The sequence below is a fragment of the Pelmatolapia mariae genome, linkage group LG20 (assembly GCF_036321145.2).
Source record: "Pelmatolapia mariae isolate MD_Pm_ZW linkage group LG20, Pm_UMD_F_2, whole genome shotgun sequence".
NCBI lineage: Eukaryota > Metazoa > Chordata > Actinopteri > Cichliformes > Cichlidae > Pelmatolapia > Pelmatolapia mariae.
Genome location: NC_086244.1, coordinates 11,916,634 through 11,938,238, shown reverse-complemented (window position 1 = coordinate 11,938,238; position 21,605 = coordinate 11,916,634). Strand labels below are relative to the sequence as shown.

General features: G+C 44.8%; 2 protein-coding genes across 4 annotated transcripts in view; both read right to left on the bottom strand.

Moving 5' to 3' along the window:
• LOC134619391 (NACHT, LRR and PYD domains-containing protein 3-like) overlaps nucleotides 1-21,605 on the bottom strand; it is a 374,947-nt gene that overhangs the window by 76,568 nt on the left and 276,774 nt on the right. The gene's annotated exons all lie outside the window — the stretch shown is intronic.
• The window catches only part of LOC134618249 (tripartite motif-containing protein 16-like), a 30,467-nt gene continuing 20,264 nt past the window's right edge, over nucleotides 11,403-21,605 (bottom strand). Inside the window, exons 4-6 of the mRNA XM_065469623.1 lie at nucleotides 18,482-18,528; nucleotides 17,636-18,320; nucleotides 11,403-11,496 (exon numbers count right to left, since the gene is read on the bottom strand). Coding sequence (XP_065325695.1) covers nucleotides 11,403-11,496; nucleotides 17,636-18,320; nucleotides 18,482-18,528 — 826 coding nt within the window. The remainder of the gene's footprint in view (nucleotides 11,497-17,635; nucleotides 18,321-18,481; nucleotides 18,529-21,605) is intronic.

The window sequence follows — 21,605 nt, the reverse complement described above, 5'->3', positions numbered from 1 at the left end:
TTTATGATCCTTTTGGTGAGCAGGAGGTGACACAAACACACCCCCATGACACACACACACATTCTTGCACACGTGCTTATGACACACACACACACATACACACACACACACACAGACACACATACACACATAGTGCCTTCTCTTAGAACCATTGGGGGGGGTTACGTTGGGAGGTGCTTGGTTGTGTTGTATTTTGTAAACTGTAACTATCATGGGAATAAATAGCTGCGAGGGAAGCTACTCTTTGAAGGATTTGGGCTAGAGACAGGTGAAGAGCATTGCTCCACTGCCTGGTTCTGACCAAAGCTCTCCCTCGTTAGCGTGTTAAAGACCGGTTGAAGATGTTCTGTTTTGTCTTGTGTTCTTCATGAGGAATAAGTCGCTAAACTAGCGGGGCATGTGGAAACACAGACTCAACACGTATGTGTGTTATCAAGAAGATAATTCTTAAGAACACAAGTTAATAAATGTGCAATTACTAAGAGTTGTTGTGGTGTTTTCATTTGCCTGCTGTCATTTTTTATTTCCTCTGCCTTTAGGATTGCAAGTATCCAGGCTCAGGAGAGGCAGTCAGTGGGAAGCCCACTGCTGCTACTTGGCCCTGGTTTGCCCTCATGGATGAGGTGATAGGACAGAGGCCTTCCATTAAGCCTCTGTCCTAATGTCTTCTCTCCCTGAGGACACTCCAGGGCCAAGCACAGCAGTGGGTGACCAAAACGACAGTGATGACGAAGCGGCTCAGCCACCTACGACAGGGAGAAAGAGGGAAAGAGATGATGAGCTGCTAGACCTCATCAGAGAGGACATGAGGCAGCAAAGAGAGGCTGAGGAGAGGAGAGCAGGGAGAGGATGGACAGACTGTTTTCACTTCTTGAAAGATTAGTTCCAAAATGAGTTATGTATTGAGAAATTTATTTATTTGAATATATTTGTTACATTGTTACATGTGTTGCATTAGTGTAAAGGTTTTATGTTATTAATAAATTGATTCAAACAAACAGTAATTGTCACTGAACTCAATTTGATTTACAGGCATTTGTAACATGTATGAACATAACGCTAACTTTGAACAGTATTACTTGGATATTTATTTGATAGCAATAAAGTAAATAACAATAACAATTAAACAAGAATATTTCAAATACACAGTATGTAAAGATGAAAAAACAATATTTACAGTTGTTCACACAGGATTAACCTGAGTGACCTGTTCCTGGACCGTTTCTTGAACAACTGTAATAGATTACAGGAAGTCTCTGGCAGTGTTGCTGAATCTGCCGGAGCAAGATCAGACGTGGATGGGGTGCTGCAACTGAGACCTGCGGTTTGTCTTTTCTGGTCGGGGAGTGGAGAATCACACAGGGTGGTCTGCAAAGAGAGCTTTAGGATGCTTCCTCCCACTGTCCACTGCATCGTCCATCCACAGGGTTTGCAGGGCTGGCTCACTCGTGGCTGACACAGCACTAAGATGTTTTCAGAAATATGCAAGCAGGAGATGGTGGATGCTATATTATTAGTATAATACTTGTAACTCTGTAGCAGAAAACAGATATTTAGTTTATATATTTTATATGATACAGTACATGTGTAAGAATGACCGATGTTGTGCTAAAAAATGATCGTCTGCCAAAAACTGATTTCCGGTTTTTGCCCTAAACTGATTGCTCGTATTTAACCTGCTATAAATAACGTGTTGGTCAAATGTTTCCTTCATTAATGATATCAAGTCACTTTGAGCCACCAGCAACATTCCTGTAACAAGGTAGAAGCTGCAATCAGTTTTTGGCAGTGACTTTTATATATCCTTTATTTATCCAGTTCAAAAAAAAAATATTGTTGACATAAGAAATTTATTTTTTAAGAGTAATCTGGTCAAGAGGACAGCAGACAGCGCAACAAATATATTAATTGTACCTACATTATAACCAGAGTTATAAATATACTTGAACAACAGGTAATTATTGTGTATATAAAACCCCTTAGTAAACCATGTTCACCGAAGTCTATTTACCAACATACATAAAGATATTACACATATTACACACAGAAACATTGGAAATCAGTTTTGGCAGGCGAACACTTTTTTGGCACAACGCTGGCAATAATTCAATTATCCGTGTAATTAACTAAGTAATTCCTAAATGCGTGTAGATTAAAGGAAATTATTTTACCTGGATATGATTGTCTCTGATGAGCCTAAGGTACAAAACGTGCGGGCGACGACAATAAGGTTTTTGAGCGACATTTCTGGGTCCACTTTAAAGTTTCCGCGCTGTGGCGCTAGCGACCGGAAAAACACGCAAGTAAGGGCGGAGTTAAAGGCTAGGAGGCTGTCCACAGCCCATCTGTTATGTTGGATACTCATTGTTTGTTCAATAAAGTTTCTATGGAGAAAAAAAAGGGGGGCTGTCCACAGCCGCTCACTTCCTGACTACCCGTCCGTCTAAGGACACTACCTTGTGACGTAGGTAGGTAGTGTCCTTATGAGCATCCTTCCCATGAATTCGGACACAGCATAAATGACCTCCTCAACATGTCTGAAGTTCTCCAGAGGCCTGGTAATGAACTTATCATTTGATTCAGGTGTGTTGGCTCAGGGTGAGATCTAAAACCTGCAGGACACCGACCCTCAAGGCCTGGAGCTGCTCACCCCTACTGTAGAAGCACAGAGTGCCAGCAGGACAGTCCACATACACTGCTACTCTAAAAGGGAAAGAGGTGGGGAAGGTGGAGATGGATGTATCTTCATAATCATGACAGGCAGAGAAACGAGTATAATTAAGATTAATTAATTAAGATTAAGATACCTTTATTAGTCCCATGCGTGTGAAATTTGTTGTTAAGGCTGCCGACCTTTGCCAACGCCATCTTACCCTTCCGACCATACATACATTACACAAACATCACATGGGGAAGACAGGTCAGAGAGGTATAACAATGGAAAATGCACAACACGAGGAAAGACGAGGAGAAAAAATAACTCCCCCCCAGACTGAGCTCCAACAGGGAGATCAGTTTGAGAACAGAAAAAAAAAAACATAACACCTCAGCACATGAATCAGCACATCTCACAACATAGAAGACATAAGCTTCAAAGGCATTTGGAGGGGGTGGGGGGTGATTCTAGGTCTGTGTCAGTGTACATGTATATCTGTGCGTGTGTGTGTGTTCCATGTTCAACCGAGAGAAAGTGTCCCCTCACCCAATTAGGCAAAAGTCAACAGTCTTCGGTCGACGCGGGTGGCCTTGAAGGAGGGAGAAAGTCACAACACAGTCTTGTTATCTAAGGGAGAATTGTTATTCCCGTCAGCTTTTGCCTTGAGCATCCAGCTGGCGCCAGGGGGGCCGCATGAAATGAAGATGGTATCTGTTTTGGTTAGTGCGAACAAACTGCTTCCAATTTTACAGTTGTCTAATGTCCGTCACTGGTCACAAGTCTCTCATTGGAGAGCTGTGAGCCTCTCCACGATGTTATCCATCCATGCCGAGATGTTATCCAGTTTGCTCATAGGGCATGAGTGTTCACGACAGCCGTGAGCCTCTCCAAGATGTTGTCAGATGATGTCAGATGTTGTCTGATGTTGTCGGTCTCAGCACTCACAGCAGCCGCAAGCTTCTCCAAGATGTCATCCGTGCTGCACCTGATGAGCCCATTCTGAGAAGCCACAGCTCCATCGTTCCAATCAACATAGCGGGCAGCCTTGTGAGGATTTGAACAGCCGTTTCCGTTTTCTTTATTCTTTGATAAGCCAGGGCCAAGCCAGCGCCGATCAGCAAGAACCCTGGTATCATGGTTCCGAAAAGATGTCTTCAATGTCTTGTCACGGGCTCTCCCGAACCCAGGCTTCTCATCGAGGGTGTCAATTGCATTCAGGGACCAGTTGATCTAATCCATAATTCTTTAGGTTTTTCAAGAACAAGTCTGGGAGACTCTCTTAGGGTTAGAGAATAAGCGAGAGTATACAAAAGACATGAGAAGCCAAGCAGGAAAGATAAGGGAGAGGGAGAGGGGAGAAGGAGAAAGTGCGACCGCCTCCGTCAAGAGCCAGAGCAACTGAGACTCCAGGACTGATTAGTCCATCCAAAAATGGTTTCTTCATCTTTCTTGGTGATTCCTTTGTAAATCACTGGTATGTGAACGTCTCCGCTCAACCTCCCAGTAACAGCAGCCAGTCAGACCATTTCTACACAGCAGCTGAGGATAAACATCACATCTGTCTGCATGATCAGGATATGGAAGACCCTCCCACACAAATGTCACCTTCCTGTTGTTGTCAGACAGTTTGTGTTCACTGTGTTTGTGTCGATTTGAAGATGGTTGAATGTGTGCTGCTTTGTTTTCATGAATCCCATTAAAAACACACTTACACTTCCTCAGACCTGGTCTCAACTATTGGACTCCAGCAGGCTCCACCCTGAAAGGAGGAGGGGTCAGAGCAGTCAGCATGCACACATGGACATTACATCAGTCTCATAGACACTGAGAACAATTTGTGTATGAGACTAAAGAAACAGTCCATACATAATTGAACAAAAGGCCTCTAAAGTTCTGTGGTTGCCACATTCCTGAACGACTGTTTAATTACAGCAAAAAACATAATTATAATTATCTTGATTGATATTGTAATCTCAGTTTTTCAACACAATTTTTCATTAACTTAAACATCCTGAAGATAATGAATTTAAAATATTACAGGAGAATTCCTTCAACTTTAGGTTTAATTAAAAAAAAAAAAAAAAAACAGAACAAAAGTGAGGGTGGTGTCGTAGGGCGTTAGGCTCTGATCACTGGATGGTTTTGACCTGAAAGTCTGTCTGTCATGTTTCGGCTGTGTGCAGGCAGGAATTGGACCCAAACGCAAACTCACTGGAGACAGGACTGAACTCAGAATGGCAGCTTTTATTGCTGAACACAAAACTCTACAAAACCTAAACTGGGAAGACTCTAACAAAACACACACAGGGGGCCAAAGGTAGAAACACACAGCATGAGGGAGATCGCGACACTGACACAGAGAAACACAGGGCTTAAATACACTGGGAAATAACGAGTGGAATGAGACACAGAAGGGGAGCACAGCTGGGAGAAATCGGACATAACGAGACCCAAGGGAAGCGAAACTCAATACATTCACGTAGGACACTGACCTTCAAAGTAAAACAGGAAATGTAACATAGACTTGACTTGACTAGGGCAGACAGAGCAACTAAGAAACACAGAGAACAATAACAAGGAGACAGAGGGTGGTGTTACGAGTTCAAAATATTGGAGATGGATACAAGAGGAAAACCAAACTAACAACACTGGTCCGGCCGGGTCAAGTCAAACGATGATTTTAATGAACACACGTGTGGGAGATGAACACTGCATACAGACAGCATAAGATCTCTCACCAAAAAACCACACAACAATAGTTTTTATGAAATCAGGGTATTAGAACGCCCCCTCATACGTAAAGCAGGTACAATACAATCAATGTTGACAACTTTTAACACAAAAGAACATCTTCTTCCCGAGGCCAGGTCCTTCCCAGTAATCTTCTAACTCCGCTTATCCCCTGGAACAAACCGTCTCTCCTGCAAGCATAATCAAACAGCTACAAGGCTTTGCAAACTATTATTTAAATGTTTGAACTCTCACCTATACATGAGTTTAACTACTGCTTGTGTGTGTGCGTGTGTGCCTCGACCTCAGCATTCACTCTGTCTATAAGGACAGAGGCCAACTCTTCATGTGTGCAATAACCTAACTGAAACCATGCATGTAATATGTTGAATAAATGTTCTAATCAAATGCCACTATTCAAAGCTTAATAAAAAGAATATAAATGCATAAAGGATAATAATAAATAACATAGTATATGTGTTTTGTAAGCGTGTTCTTTCCATAGCTCAAAGTCCTTAACACAATAGATTGTTCGGACCTCGCGCCGAACAAAGCTTCCGACCCTCCACTAGATGACCGAGCCCCCTCTTTAGCAAGCACAACAATACAATGCATGTATATCAAAATGATTATCACTGCACCTGTAATAGAAAATGTTAATATGGGATTATGACGATACCTGTGATAGAAGATTAACATGAGGTTATAACAATCACAGTCATCCAAACTTTAATGTAATGTCAATAGCTTCAATAAATGCTTTAATGCAATGCTTATTATATGATTCTGATGCAATGATAAAATAACAGTAAAATATCTCTTCTCAGTGGCTAACTATGTCATGAACACGCTGTGTGGAGGCAGATGAGGACCCAAACGCAAAACTCTCAGAGACAGAAGTGGAACTCAAAAACGCTGCTTTATTGCAGGACTTACAAAGTAACAAAACTAAACTGGGAGAACTAAACTGAGGACCGAGGGAACACAGAGAGACACACAGGTTCGGGAGGAGACATTGACGACGCGACACTGAACAGATAGAGACATGCACATAAATACACAGAGGGTTAACGAGGGAAGTGGGGACACACGGGGAACACAGGTGACACAGATAATCATAACGAGACATGGCAGGAGTGAACACAACGTGACGCATACTGACGAGGGACTGTCAAAGTAAAACAGGAAGCGCACAGAGGTTCAGACATAACGGGCTGGGGAAACATGGAATAAAACACAAGGAGGGGACACGGGGGTTCACAGATACAGAGGAGCACACAGAGGGTAACCAAATAAGGAACATCTTAACTGAACGACCCATGAACCAATGCCTAAATAAAGAGCAAAATACAAAATGCACAAAAACTAAGAATACTGGGCCAATGTGGCCCAGGACCATGACACCACCCCCCCCTCAAGGGCTGGCTCCTGACAGCCGAAACCCAAGAACCAAAAGACAAGAAAACACAAAACAACCCACCCAGGGCGGGAGGCGGGGGACCAGGACGGAGGGAACGAAAACCAAACAAAACACAAGGAGCAGGAGACCAAAACTGAGTCCACAAATACACAAAACAGGTCAAAACAGGGAAGCAAAGTCCAAAAAGGGCAGAAGGTCAACCCAGAAGGCGACGGCAGTAAAGTTCAGTTCAGCTGTTCCGGAGGCCGGCCACGTGAAAAGCGGCAGTGGCAGCAGAACGGGTCCGGAGGCCGGCCGCGAGGAAGACGGCGGCGGCAGCAGGGCAGGTCCGGAGGCCGGCCGCGTGGAAGACGGCGGCGGCGTGGACACAGTTCCGGAGGCCGACCGTGCGGACGGCAACGTCGCGGGAACAGTTCAGGGGGCCGGCCTCGACGGCGGTGACGTCCAGCTGGTGGCCCGGAAAGGGGCCGGCGATTCCGAGGTGCAGAAGCTGGACCAGGCGTAGCAGAAGCAGGGACCGCGGCTGGACCAGGCCTAGCAGAAGCACAGGCAGAGGCCGGGCCAGGCGACGGCGAAGCTGGAGCCGATGCAGAGGCCGGGCCAGGCGCGGGTGAAGCAGATGCGGAGGCCGGGCCAGGCGGAGCAGAAGCTGACTTGGACCCTCCAGCGGAGACGAGGAGGTGCTGGCCGGGCTGACCAGAGCCGCCAGCGGAGGCGAGGAGCGGCTGGAGAGGTTCTCCTGAACCCCCAGCGGAGACGAGGAAGTGCTGGCCGGGCTGACCTGAGCCGCCAGCGGAGACGAGGAGCGGCTGGAGAGGTTCTCCTGAACCCCCAGCGGAGACGAGGAGGTGCTGGCCGGGCTGACCAGAGCCGCCAGCGGAGACGAGGAGCGGCTGGAGAGGTTCTCCTGAACCCCCAGCGGAGACGAGGAGCTGCTGGCCGGGCTGACCAGAGCCGCCAGCGGAGACAAGGAGGTGCTGGCCGGGCTGACCTGAGCCGCCAGCGGAGACGAGGAAGTGCTGGAGGGGTCCTCCTGAACCCCCAGCAAGAACAGATGCAGTGCCAGCAGGTGTGGAGACCTCTGGCTTAGCGGACGCTAGCTGTAGCTGCACAGGGCACACAGTCGGCTTGGGATGCAACGGCTGGGGCTGTGCAGGGCAAACAGTCTGTCCAAGCTTTGTCAGCACGACGCTGTCCTCAACTGACTGAGAGAGCTCACAAAAGCTTCCAGCCGAGGATGGCAGTGGCTGAACAGGTTGCTGAGCTACGAACTGAGCTGATAACTGAACAGGCAGTGGAGCAAGAAACTGAGGTGGTAACAAAATGGATGACTGAGCAGATAATGGAGCTGATAACTGTGCTAGAGACTGAGCTGGTGACAAAACAGGAAACTGTGTTAATAACTGAGCTAATGACTGCGCTATGGACAAAAGTGCAAGTTGCAGTGGTGGTGGAACAGCAGGTGGTTGAACTTGTGACTGAGCAGGTGCCTGACTTTTGGCTGCTCTCCTCCAGGAAACAGGAACGAGTACTGGGCCTGGCCGAACACCAGCCATCCCCACCCGAGGAACAGATACGGGTGCAGGGACGAGCTGGGCTCTGGCTGCCTTAACCCTGGGAGCCGGTGTAGGTGCAGGTGCTAGCTGGGCCTCTGCTGCTCCCACCCGAGGAACTGAGACGGGTGCAGGAGTCGGCAGGGTCACAGCTGACCTCACCCGGGGAGCCGGAACAGGTGCAGGCAATGGCTGGGTGTCCATCAACCCCACCCGAGGAGCAGGTACGGGTGCCGGGATGAACGGAGCCTCTGCCAGGCTGGGGACAGGAGCAGGGACCAGCTGGACCTCAGCCACCCTCACCCGAGGAACTGATACGGGTGCAAGGGGAAGCTGGGCCCGCGCTGCCCTGGTTACAGGAACTGGAGTTGGAGAGCTGAGCTCAGGAGCAGTAACAGTCACTTGGTAAACCAGGTTATTGGTGCCGAACTCAGTTTTAGGAGGTCTAGGTTTAAAACAAGCAGGTCCTAGAAAATCCACTGCTTTTAAACTCTCCAGGATAGAGCTAGCGGTCCTGGAGGAGATTAGCTTAGAGACAGTCACAGAAGCAGTTTCAAAACAGACAACATCACTAACTGTTTCTTGAGGAACGGCGTGCTGTCTAACACAGGTCAGGGAAGGGAGAACGCCAGAGACAGTTCCTTTCAGAATCTCGGATGAAATGAAAATCACAGGTTGAGAAACAGAATCAATTTTCAAACAGTCCATAGGTGAAGCGACACAGCTGGCCGACTCAGAACTAACTGGATGGGGGGCCACACAGTCCAGGGATGAAGTAGCACCCACAACAGCTTTCACAACAACTGGTTCAGAGGAACAGTGAACAGGATCAAGCATGCATTGCCACAGATGGTCACAGAACTTGAACTGATCAGCCAACTCTGCAACGCTTAACCCCAGTCTCTTGGCTAGTTTAACAAAGGAAGCAGCCATCTTGTTACCACTCACTCGAAAAACTGAACGATTAATTACTGGTTGTGGAGCTGACTGGGCCACACTGGACAGGTCAAAAGACAAAACGGGTTGGAACATGCAACAGTCACTAGAAGGAGCATCAGCTACAGAACACACAGTCTCACATGGTTTGTGCTCCTCAGCATGCACTGTTATATCTAGGGCTGATGATGGCGGTGGTGTGTGGCTGAGCTCAGACTGGAAAACCTCAGAGTGTACAGGCTGATTAAAACAGTTCTGTGGGGTTACAATGCTGGTAGCAGTATGTGGGTGAGTCTGGTGTAGGATAGCAGTCTTTGGTTCAGCTAACTCTACAGGTGAAACATTCATACTGGCTAACTCAGAGGAAATACTGCAAGCATCACAAAAATCTGAGGGCTCAGAAACACAAAGATTACCAGTGAAAGCAACAGGTGAATTATCTGACACGGAGGTGCCTCGCTGAATACTGTCCTTGGAGTCCAAACACAAAATGGCAGAATTGTCTGAGTTAGGCTGCACAATATACACGGAGGGCCAAACAGTGCTACTCACAGCGGGGGATAAGTCATGAAGTCCAGGTTCAGAACGTTTGGGCTGAGTGTGTGAAGCACAGTCACTCTCTCCCACGGGTGCAGCCTGCTTGGCTGTACCGGAGCGACGGCGGCGTGAACGCCGTTTTCGCCGAGAAGGGGGAGGAGACGAGCCAGGCCGCGAATCCTCCAGCGGACCGGGCTGAACGTCCTCCGGCTCTTCATACTGGAGCGGCAGCTCCGGGCGGATGCGTATGGGAGACGAGGAAGTCCTGGATGTGGGGATGTAGCGCACCGAACAGCCATGGGAGTCCGGACACCATCCTCTGCAAACGGATGGCAACGGTCTCCCGATATTCTGCCCCTGGCAGCGCTGCCCACTCCTGACAGTGATACTCCACCGTGTAAATTAAATCCTCGCGGAGTTCAGCGGAGGGATTGTGAGATGCTGGGTCCATGTCGTGGTCGCGTCGTACTGTCATGAACACGCTGTGTGGAGGCAGATGAGGACCCAAACGCAAAACTCTCAGAGACAGAAGTGGAACTCAAAAACGCTGCTTTATTGCAGGACTTACAAAGTAACAAAACTAAACTGGGAGAACTAAACTGAGGACCGAGGGAACACAGAGAGACACACAGGTTCGGGAGGAGACATTGACGACGCGACACTGAACAGAGAGAGACATGCACATAAATACACAGAGGGTTAACGAGGGAAGTGGGGACACACGGGGAACACAGGTGACACAGATAATCATAACGAGACATGGCAGGAGTGAACACAACGTGACGCATACTGACGAGGGACTGTCAAAGTAAAACAGGAAGTGCACAGAGGTTCAGACATAACGGGCTGGGGAAACATGGAATAAAACACAAGGAGGGGACACGGGGGTTCACAGATACAGAGGGGCACACAGAGGGTAACCAAATAAGGAACATCTTAACTGAACGACCCAGGAACCAATGCCTAAATAAAGAGCAAAATACAAAATGCACAAAAACTAAGAATACTGGGCCAATGTGGCCCAGGACCATGACAAACTACTCAGAAACTAAAGAGAATACAAGAAAACCAAACTAAGACACTTCACTAAAGAATAAGCCGGTACAACAAAGAGAACTAAGATCATAATACAAAAACTCAGAGGCACAAGAAACTCAAAACACTGGGTCACCGACCCAGGACCGTGACACTGTCTCACGAAGACAACCAGTCCATGCAGTCCTGCCTCCACGTGATGTCTGCAAACTGCACCACAGCTGTGAGGCAAATAAACAACAGCTGTAGTTAACTGTTGAACTGAGTCCAAGTCACCATCAGCCCAGTATTCACAAGCACAATCACTGCCCCATCTTTGAAAACACTGCAACAGTTTTAATTTCTCACATCCTGTTGGATTTATTCAAACATAGACTGAAATCATTTCAATAAGGAGAGATCATTAGAAAAAATGAACATGATTTATTGATGATTAGAATTTAGATAAAGGTGTTTGGCGGTTAGATTCCGATGGGCCGGCTTGGTGAAAAAGAACCCCACCTGTGAAAGGGATCAGAGAAGGAAGACCTGGAGCCTAGATGGTGGTGGTGGAGATGAAGATGGTGGCTTGAATGTAGCCTGAGGGAGGAGAAATGGCAATGGGGAGAAGGTGGGCTGCACAAAGGTGTCTGCAAAGGAGAATGACAGATGCAGAGTGAGATTAAACGTATGTGGCATGAATGCTGATTGGCCTGGAGAAGGCCGGAAGAAGGTGATTGGACTAGACCAGTGATGTCACAAACAGCCGGACAGCATCAGAAAGTGGGAGTGATGCGAAGCTGAGATTTAGCCTCCAACAGGGGATGGACAGATGTGAGACCACAGATGTTCCTTCTTGAGCTTACACAGAAGCTTCAGGATGTTGGTTTTGTTTGATAGACCTCTATTACCAATACCCATACATCAATGTAAAACAAGTTAGATGAATGAATGAGCCACACAAAATCAAATCAGGGTGTCTTTATTTCTAATCCTGGCAGTGATCGTTCCCATCCTGAAACTGCTGCAAGACAGTCAAGAGGCCATCACAGATAGTTGAAATTTACAACAAAGGTTTTGACCTGCAGGTGGGTTTGTGTGCACATGAGGCTGTAAGAATTGAAATCTTTATTAAACCAATCTGATTGAAAGCTTCAGGTTTTGATGAGGCTGAGCATGCTAGCTGCTAGAATGGCCCAGCCAATCACCTGACCTGAATCTAACTGAAAATCTATGGAAAGAATTAAAGCTCAGAACTCATAGAAGGAGACCACAGAAGGTTTAGGAAGAACGAGCCAAAATCACACCTGATCAATACGCACGACTAGTTTCTCCAAACAGGTGGTGTCTTGAAAATTTAGTACGAAGTATTAAATACAGTTCAAAAAGTTGAAAAAGTGTTTAACAGTTTTTTGCTCTGTCATTTCTCATTATTACACATCATTTATGAACATCTGTGGTTTGATTTCTTTGCATTTGATGATTGGACAGTGTTATCACCATCTGGTGATAATTTCATGACAATAGCACATTTAGAAATATATTTACATAGAAAATTGGTGATATGTTCAATACTTATTTTACCCGCTGTACATCACAATTGATATTTAATCTATTTTTAATCAAACATTCAGAACTTTTGATTTTCTTCTCTGGAGAAAAGTACAGAGCTGGACTCATAGTGTCGTGTTGATGTTTGGCAGGCAGAGTCCTGGAGCCAAACCTACAATAAAGCTGAACTCTCTGCAGCTTTATTGCTAAACTGCAAGATTACACAGAACCTGAGCAGACAGGAACATGAGCATATTAACTAGGAAACATTGAACAGAGAGCACACACAGCACTGAGAGTTCACAACACAGAACAGAGGGGCCGTTTATCAATGCCCAAGTACGCGAGTACGTACTCGCGTTCTCGGTGAGTACGCACTGGCCGAGAACGCACGGGAGTACGGACTCGCCGAGAACGCGAGCACGGACTCGCGATTTGTACAATTGGAACACCAGCGTACGTGATGATGTCACAGGTCCGGAGTTTTTACTGCCGTCCCCTCTTAATTTAACTGTGAGTAACATGTTATGAAGCTTAACTTTAATCACAGCCAAACCGGTTTACTCAGGAACAAATAAAACACTGAAATAAACCAAACATTAACATTTAGAAGTGATCTAAGTGACTTATATATCATTTTTAACCTCAGTAGTGAAACCTCTATTAATAAAAATAGTGTACATGTACATACGTGTACATACCTTAATAAAAACAAGCAGGTGAGATGTTAGAACGCTTTTATTTCTATTCTAGTGGACACGCAATACTATAGACAGCTGCTGGAGTTTCTTTAACCTGAGTAGTGAGAAGACCGCGAGCGGGGGTGGGGGGGGGGGTGGGGGTGGAAACGATGTGCCGGGAGTCCGCTGTTGAGTTTTGGACGAAATGCATTCTGGGATATATAGCTGTCCCAAGTCCACACCGATGCATGCTCGATGAAACGGGCGGATCGAGAACACATCCGGGACTTTTTCGCGTTCTCGGCTTGATGCGTACTTCGAATTGGAACAGTACTTGGTCTCCGACTGATGACGTATCACGAGAACGCAAGTACGCACAAGTACGCATATTGAGAAACGCCCAGGGAGATGCAACACGAGGCAGGAGACTATCAAAATAAAACAGGAAACAACACACAGAGACCCAGACTGAGACACGTGAGGTTGACACAGGGATTGGGAATAACCAGATTCAGATGCACTAGAAAGTACGAAATTTAGGACCAACAAAGAACCAAAACAGAACTTAATACAAACATCTCTCAAAAGACTGAACCACAATAAAGTCAAAGACCCAGGACTATGACACATGGACTGATTACTTCCCATGTACATACAGCTGGGCTTTGGTTTAGAATAACTCCAGTGGATGGGAGCAGGAGGAGAGCACAGACTCTGTTTGGGTCTGTTTATGTGAAGAACACTAAAACTAACATGCTGTACGTGTTCAAAACATAATGAAAAGTAACACAAACCTCAAATAAAATCACACTGAACACATGAATATAACATTGATAACTCAGCTGCTGCGTACATATCAAAATGTTACTGATTAATTCTCATGGACAAAAATCCAGAAAAGCTCTGGTGGATGTGAGGGGGATGTCAGTCTGATAAATTCTAATAGACGGAAATAGAAAAATCAGTTTTAGTCATCAGAAACAGGCTTTTCTCTCTTCTTTTTCCCCTCAGATGGTTGGGACCGTTTTCACTCCCAAAGCATAACATACCATCGATTTGTCACATGGCATCGATTTGTCACATGGCATCGGTTTGTTAGGTTTTGGGATGAGAGCGTGTTGGATGGTTACCTGTCTTGGTCTGGTGGAGGTCTCTTCCTGTTCTTCCTCCACACTGTCACCGTGTGCTGCTTTCAGTAGATTGTTTGAATGTTATTTTATGAATGTTTTTCAGATTTTATAAGAAAGTTTTATGCTCCAGAGATGAACAACAGTCAGTGTCAGGGAGGACTGTAGTGACCATCTCATGTTTCCTGTGGATTATTTGTTAGACTTGATTACAAGTTCAGTTTGAAGCCAATGACTATGCTGACAGATTGATATTTATGTGGAGCAAACATGGTTTTACGCATATAAAACACACTGAACATAAATCTCACATGTGTGGACTCATGGACTGATGACTTCTTATGGACATGCAGCTGGAATCAGTTTGAGAGAAGTTCTGGTTGATGTGAGGGGAAGCAGGACTCCAACTGGTTCAGACAGACATGGAGAGAAAATGACTTTTTCATTAACACTGAAGTGTTTCTTTCTTCTCTCTCCCCTCAGATGACTTCACACTGTAACCAAGGACACCTCATAGGGGATCATCTGATTGTGGCTTCTCTAATAATCTTTCTAATAGTAATATTGTTCACTGTTATGTTACAGAGTGAAGTGAGATTAGTGCTGTAAAACTTCCATAACACTGAACAGATGCCACCACAGATATGTTGAAATCTCAGTCAAAACAAGTCAAAACAAATGAAATCCATGAATCAGAAATGCTGATTGTTGAACAGATAATTCAGTCTGTACATGAGGAGGAAACACTTTAGACTAAACTACATACAGAAACACAGGAACCAGGGCACAGTGTAAATCCAGGAGCTCTGTGTGCAACAGCTGACCTGTATGAACACAAAACATTGACTGAAGTCCACGTTGATGCTTTCTGTCTGTTTAACTTTTACATTTGAAGTAACACATTTTACTTCAAACACACAGATCAGGTAGAAAACTGTGGATTAGAAAACAAATTCATCAAGAAGGTCCTGAAGCAAGAAGTTCATCATTGCATAGAGTAAGAAAGAGGACATGAATCATCCCACGGGTCTGTGCAGTTGTTATATTATCATCACCTAAATCATGTCAGCATACTGTGTGTGTGTGTGTGTGTGTGTGTCTGTGTGTGTCTGTGTGTGTGTGTGTGTGTCTGTGTGTGTGTTGCTTTTTTAAATCTTCTACTTAGAGTTCAAATTTGGATAGTGATAAAAACATTGCACTGCTTCATTTAATATTTAATTGAACACATCTGTGGTTGAATTTGAATCTTAAATGTTTTTGATTTCAAAGATGTGGTTCTGATATGAAGGAACAGGAAGTAAATTGTTGCCATGGATACAGTGAGACAGACGCCTCAGACCCTCATTTTTTATTTCTTTTACTTTTTATTTTATTGATTCATTTCTTTATTTTTACATTTGAAAAAGTGTATTTGTCTGAATGAACTAATCCCCATTTCCCATGCTTTGTATCACTGGTCATACTGGGAACAGCCACAGAAAATGTTTGTAAAGAAGAAATCTTAAACATGAGCAGATTCTCAGGCGATTTCTGTTTCCTAACCATTGTTTCAGTGCACACGTCCCATCACTACATGTGTGTAAAAGATTTCTTTGGGATCAAAATCATCCACTGACAGTTATCAGAACAAACAGAATGCAAAAATCCAAAGTTCAGACTTCAGAGTTACTAAAACAGAGATCTGAGGAAAACTGGTTATTCACACGACTTTTCATGTGTGAGCAGTAGAGCTGGTTTCATTTTCAAATGTAGGTATTGCAGTGAGGATTGCAGGGAGACGTTTGCTGAATAGCTGCAGCTCTGCTCCTGTAGACTGCCTCTGAATGTGTGTGTGCTAATAAAGTCACTTTAATTAAATGTCACCTGTCAGGGAAAACTTTGTGTTAACTGAAGAAAGTTCACTTCTCTTTCATTGCAGCTCCACTCTTATTTTTGATGCACTCATTTGTTTCATAAATGATTTCAATGATTTTGCCACACCTCTGCATTGTCAGGTCGGAGCATGTGTGCTTTTGATGAAATGCTGATATGATGACGCTTGATTGGGGAAAGATTTCCACAGGTGGTGTTGTTGGTCTCCTTCTTCCAGTTTTCTTGTTGCTGCCTCTCTCCTCGCCTCAGCTGCTGCAGCTGTATCATGTATGTTGTTATGTTACATACAAAGAGGAAGAGGAATTTGTGACATTAAAGAGTAAAGATTCTTCTAATTGTTTTCCATCTCATCTCCTACTGCTTTAGTCTGCGTGGACAATATATGAGTAAAGCATTACCAAGCCAGATTATATTTGGAATATTTCAAACAGAGTACATTACAGTAAAATCTGCTTTCAATGTGACATTTACTTTGATCCTTTAAGACCAGTGTTGGTCAAGTTACTTGAAAAAAGTAACCAGTAACTAATTACTGATTACTTCCCCAAAAAAGTAATCCTGTTACTTTACTGATTACTTATTTTCAAAAGTAATTAATTACTTAGTTACTTAGTTACTTAGTTACTTTTTAAAAACACGATTTACAACCTGAATAGGTGATAAAGCGATAGATCTTTCAGCCCAATTCTACTTTTTCTGTATAATCCATCGCACAAGATGTAATCAAATGGAAATGTCTCTTTTTAAAACTTGTTTTATTAGTTTTAATCTTTTAACTTTATGCATCAAGCAAAAATTAAATTATATGCAACATTCTCTGACTGGAAGAAATTTGTTTAACATTTAAACCTATTTTCTGCACATTCCAGCACATAAAATAAAATATTTTTTTGTGTTTACACTTAGTCTTTCAAATAGATGCAAGTAAAACACAGCAGAAAATAAATAAAGTCAAAGGCTAGTTGCTCTATTTTCACCTGTAAAGCAGGAGTGGGGCAGGCGGAGGTTTACCCTGGTGCAGGTGTGCTGCAGCGGTCAGTTGAAGAATCCGCGAGTTTCTCTGTGAATTTCCCATTACAGTCGTAGCGCACTCGGCGCTTGCTTGGAAGTTTAGGGGGGGGGGGGTTTTCGCTGTAAAAAGAAGTTTTCTTCCCACGCACAACGGACGCTAATGTTTTTGTCACTTTTTATGGAATCAAACTCAAAATAAGGTCAGTACTTCCATGCTTTAAACGCTGCATGCTCATACTCTCTCCCGTACTTGATATATTATCCATTGTTGATCTGCACACAGCTGTTGTCACGAACGTCGCACTCGCTTACGTCACTATCATGAGACATTCTCGCAAAAAACTCACGGTTTTAGTAACGCAGTAACGCAGCGTTCCTACGGGGAAAGTAACGGTAATCTAATTACTGTTTTTACAATGGTAATCCCTTACATTACTCGTTACTTGAAAAAAGTAATCGGATTACAGTAACGCGTTACAAGTAACGAGAAACTATCAGGATCACATGCCTCCAGTGGTCACTGTGAGTAACTACAACTCTGCACATACAATAATGAAGATGAAGATATGTTTTTATTGTAGAAAGATGAACCAAATTTAGTTTGACTCTCTGACAAACGATGGCAAGATAAAAGTAGTTTGTTAAAAAAAGACACAAAAATGGTAACAATGAAAACAACAGCATATCCTGATAAGATACTTTTTTTCAAACCATCCGATGGATCCCAGGACCCAAATCCAGGATAAAGAGGTTCAGTGAATGTGGTGTTGAAGGTGTGGAGGTGGATCAGAGAGTCAGAGGAGACTCTGTAGAAGGACAGAGTGCCAGCAGGACAGTCCACATACAGTCCTACTCTGTTAGAGACAGAGGAGGAGGAGGAGATGGAGGAGGAGATGGATGTTTCTCTGTTATTGTGCCACACAGAGGAATAATGATCAGAACAGAAAAGACTCCAGGACTGATCATTTCCACCAAACACACACTCATCACTCCTTCCTTCCCTTTTGATTCCTCTGTAACTCACTGATATCCAAGCCCTCCTCGTCCACTCGACTTCCCAGTAACAGCGACCAGTCAGACCATCTCTACACAGCAGCTGTTCACAAACATCAAATCTGTCTGGATGATCAGGATATGACTGAACCTCCTCCACATGTGTCACCTTCCTGTTGTTGTCAGACAGTTGGAGCTTTGTGTTCACTGTGTTTGTGTCGATTGTGAGTTGACAGGAATCTGATGGAGAGAACAAACACAATCCAGCTGCAGTTATTGATCCATCATCTGTTCATTGATTGACACTTTGATGATGACTCCTGGCATCAGAGATGTGAATGACGAAGATGATTGAATGTGTGCTGCTTTGTTTTCATGAATCCCATTAAAAACAGACTTACACTTCCTCAGACCTGGTCTCAACCATCGGACTCCAGCAGGCTCCACCCTGAAAGGAGGAGGGGTCAGAGCAGTCAGCATGCACACATGGACATTACATGGCTCTCACACACACACTGTTACACACTGATAAAGGAACAGTCCAACATTTTGACACATAAATGTTTAAACTTCAAAAGAGCAAAACTCATAATCACATCACATTTAATCTCCTTTATTAAGCACGATGTCCAGGGAGCATTGACATGTGCCACAGTCAAGGTTCAACACACTGTGACATTCATGCTGTCAGGGAGTGGGTGCATATTACATGTAAAGACTGGGACTGGGTACAAAAACTGATCCAGTACAGGTAGAGTGCAGCAGCCAGTGCATCACATATTTTGAGCTAATGCAGCGTTCATCACACCACATACTGCTTTCTATGTAAAGGAGCCTTCATCCTCAGATTAGGGCTGTTTGTGACCATAAAGTCTGTCTCACAAGGGCAGCCACTGGTCCAGGCCAGGATGCCTCCACAGTGGGATGTCTGAGGGTGCAGACATGGGTGAAGTTAAGACCAGGTACCAGTGGACCTGAGTTATTGTTTCACTCCACCAAAAGCAGCAGAGAAAGACGATTATTAATAATCCTTCTAATTAATAAATGCTCTGTAGAGCAAATTTGTTGACGGTAAATCAATCAATCAAGGCTTTATTCGTCACATGCAGGGGGGTCCTGCAGTGAAATGGGACCCCCCCCGACCTTACATAGACACACAAACATCACATGGGGATACAGTCGGAGATTGGTAGCATTGGAGAGAAAAACATTGAAATGTACATTACAATGGGAAAGTACAAGAGGAAAAAAAGAGACCCCTTCTCATGCTGTGCTTCCATGGTAGGACAGCACGAGAACAGGAAACAAAAAAACTCCTCTGCACAAAAAAAGCACATAAATGTGACACAACATTGGGAAGACATAACAAGCCACACGGTAGGGTGATGGGTAAGGAGCAATGTGAAGCAAACCCAGCAGCCGCCTCGCACAGCGCTATCTTATCCAGCGCGGCACGTAGACCCGCCGTGTTCCCCCACAGGAAACAAGCATCGAAGGCGTTTGGAAAGGGAGGGGGATAAGTGTGTGGTTTTCAGTGTAAGTGTATGTGTGTGCGTGTCCATAGTTCAGCGGAGACAGTGTCCTTCGCCCTGCCAGGCTAAGTAAACAGTCTGCCAGCCAACCCAGGTGGCCTTAGAATGGGGAGGAACAATGTCAACACAGGCGTTATCTCGGATTGTTTTGATCGGCTCCAGCCTTGAGCCCGCAGCTGGCGCCGGAGGGGTAGCCGCATTAAGATGGTGATTTCTTTCCAACAGCTCATGAGAATTTCGAGCTGTATTGTTTTAGCACTCCGACACTGATCTCTCCATCTCCCGTTGGATAGCCGTCAGTTTCTCCATGATGTTGTTAACCTTCAATTCCGTGGTCTTGTCAATCTTTTGCTCACAGAGCCGGTTCTGAGACCTCGCGACCGCAGCCAACTGATCCGTGATGTTTTCCAGCTTTCGCCCATAGTTGTTGATTTGAGCTGATTCTTCCCTGATGTGTCCCAGTATCCGCTCAGAGATGTTATTCTGAGTATTCACTGCAGCCGCAATAGCCTCCAAGCTCTTGACCATGTCCCCGTCTGTGAGCCCTTTCTGAGAAGCCGCGTCTCGTCCAGTCAATCCAATCTCAGCAGGCAGCTTGGTGGGGGTTTGAGCAGTCAGTCCCGCTGTCTTGATTCTCCGATAAGCCAGGGCCAAGCCAGCTCCGATCAGCAAGAACCCTGCTATCATGGTTCCGAATAGGTAGATATGGTAAATGGTAAATGGCCTGTATTTGTATAGCGCTTTACTAGTCCCTAAGGACCCCAAAGCGCTTTACACAACCAGTCATCCACCCATTCACGCACACATTCACACACTGGTGATGGCAAGCTACATTGTAGCCACAGCCACCCTGGGGCGCACTGACAGATATCTTCAGCGTCCTCGATCGACAGTCCCGCCAGGCACACGATCCTCCATGTCTGCCACCCGTCCATCGTGTATCCAGCAGGGAAAGTCCCTCCAGGGCACTCAGGCTCTCCCGAGCCCAAATTTCTCGTTGAGAAGAGGGTGTCAATAGCATTCAGAGACCAGTTGATCAAATCCATAGTTCTCTTTAGGTTTTAGACACTGGCTGTGAGAGAGTGTTCCAGGGTAGTAAGAAGAAAAAAAAGGACGAGACAAGACAAGGACATAAGCGGCTAAGCAGGGAAGATAGGGGAAGGAGGAGAGGAGAAAAGTGCGACCGCCTTCGCTGAGAGCCAAACGAGAGGCAAACAAACATAAATGATGGAAACAGCATCAACCAATCACAATGCTGCACTCTTGCAGGAGGAGGTTGTGATTTGATGCATGTGATGTATATATTTATTTCTTATTCTCCTAACAGGAAAATTATCTTTTAGTTTTGTATATTTATACTAACATAAGTGCATTTAAAGGCTCGTCATCTTGATTTATTTATTCAGAAATGATATCAATAACAATAATACAGGGAAACCCTGAATTAAATGACACAATTCTTGGTCATTGATGGTTACAGCTAACAGTGTCTCTGGGAGCACTTTTGACAGCATTTGACTGAAGTGCTGGTTGCTGCAGGGCCACCATGAAGGCTCTTTCTGGAGCTCTCAGTGCTGCAACACATATCCTGCAGTGCAGGCTGCAGGGTAACAGGACCAGTGGTTGTTAATGCTACATCCACTTTACAGTCAAAAACACCCACTAGTCTGGGCCTAACACCCAACTGGTGACCTGGTTTCCTCCACCAGCTCCATCCCTTTGTTTCTTAATCTTTGCTTTCTGTTGGAATGATTATTTCTTATTATAATTATAATTTCAAGGTTGATCGACCAAAGTTAATTCACTTTGACTGCATTCTATTTTTCTGTTGTTTTCTACTAACTATTATCACAAAGTCCAGAAGATCAATTTGATATTTTAGCACAAACAAGTTTCAGTAGTAAATGCTCAGAAGCAGCAAACTAGCAGTGCAAAATAGCCCATTTTAGTAGGTGGCCAGTTAAGTTGAGTGACCTAGTAATCCATTTACTTT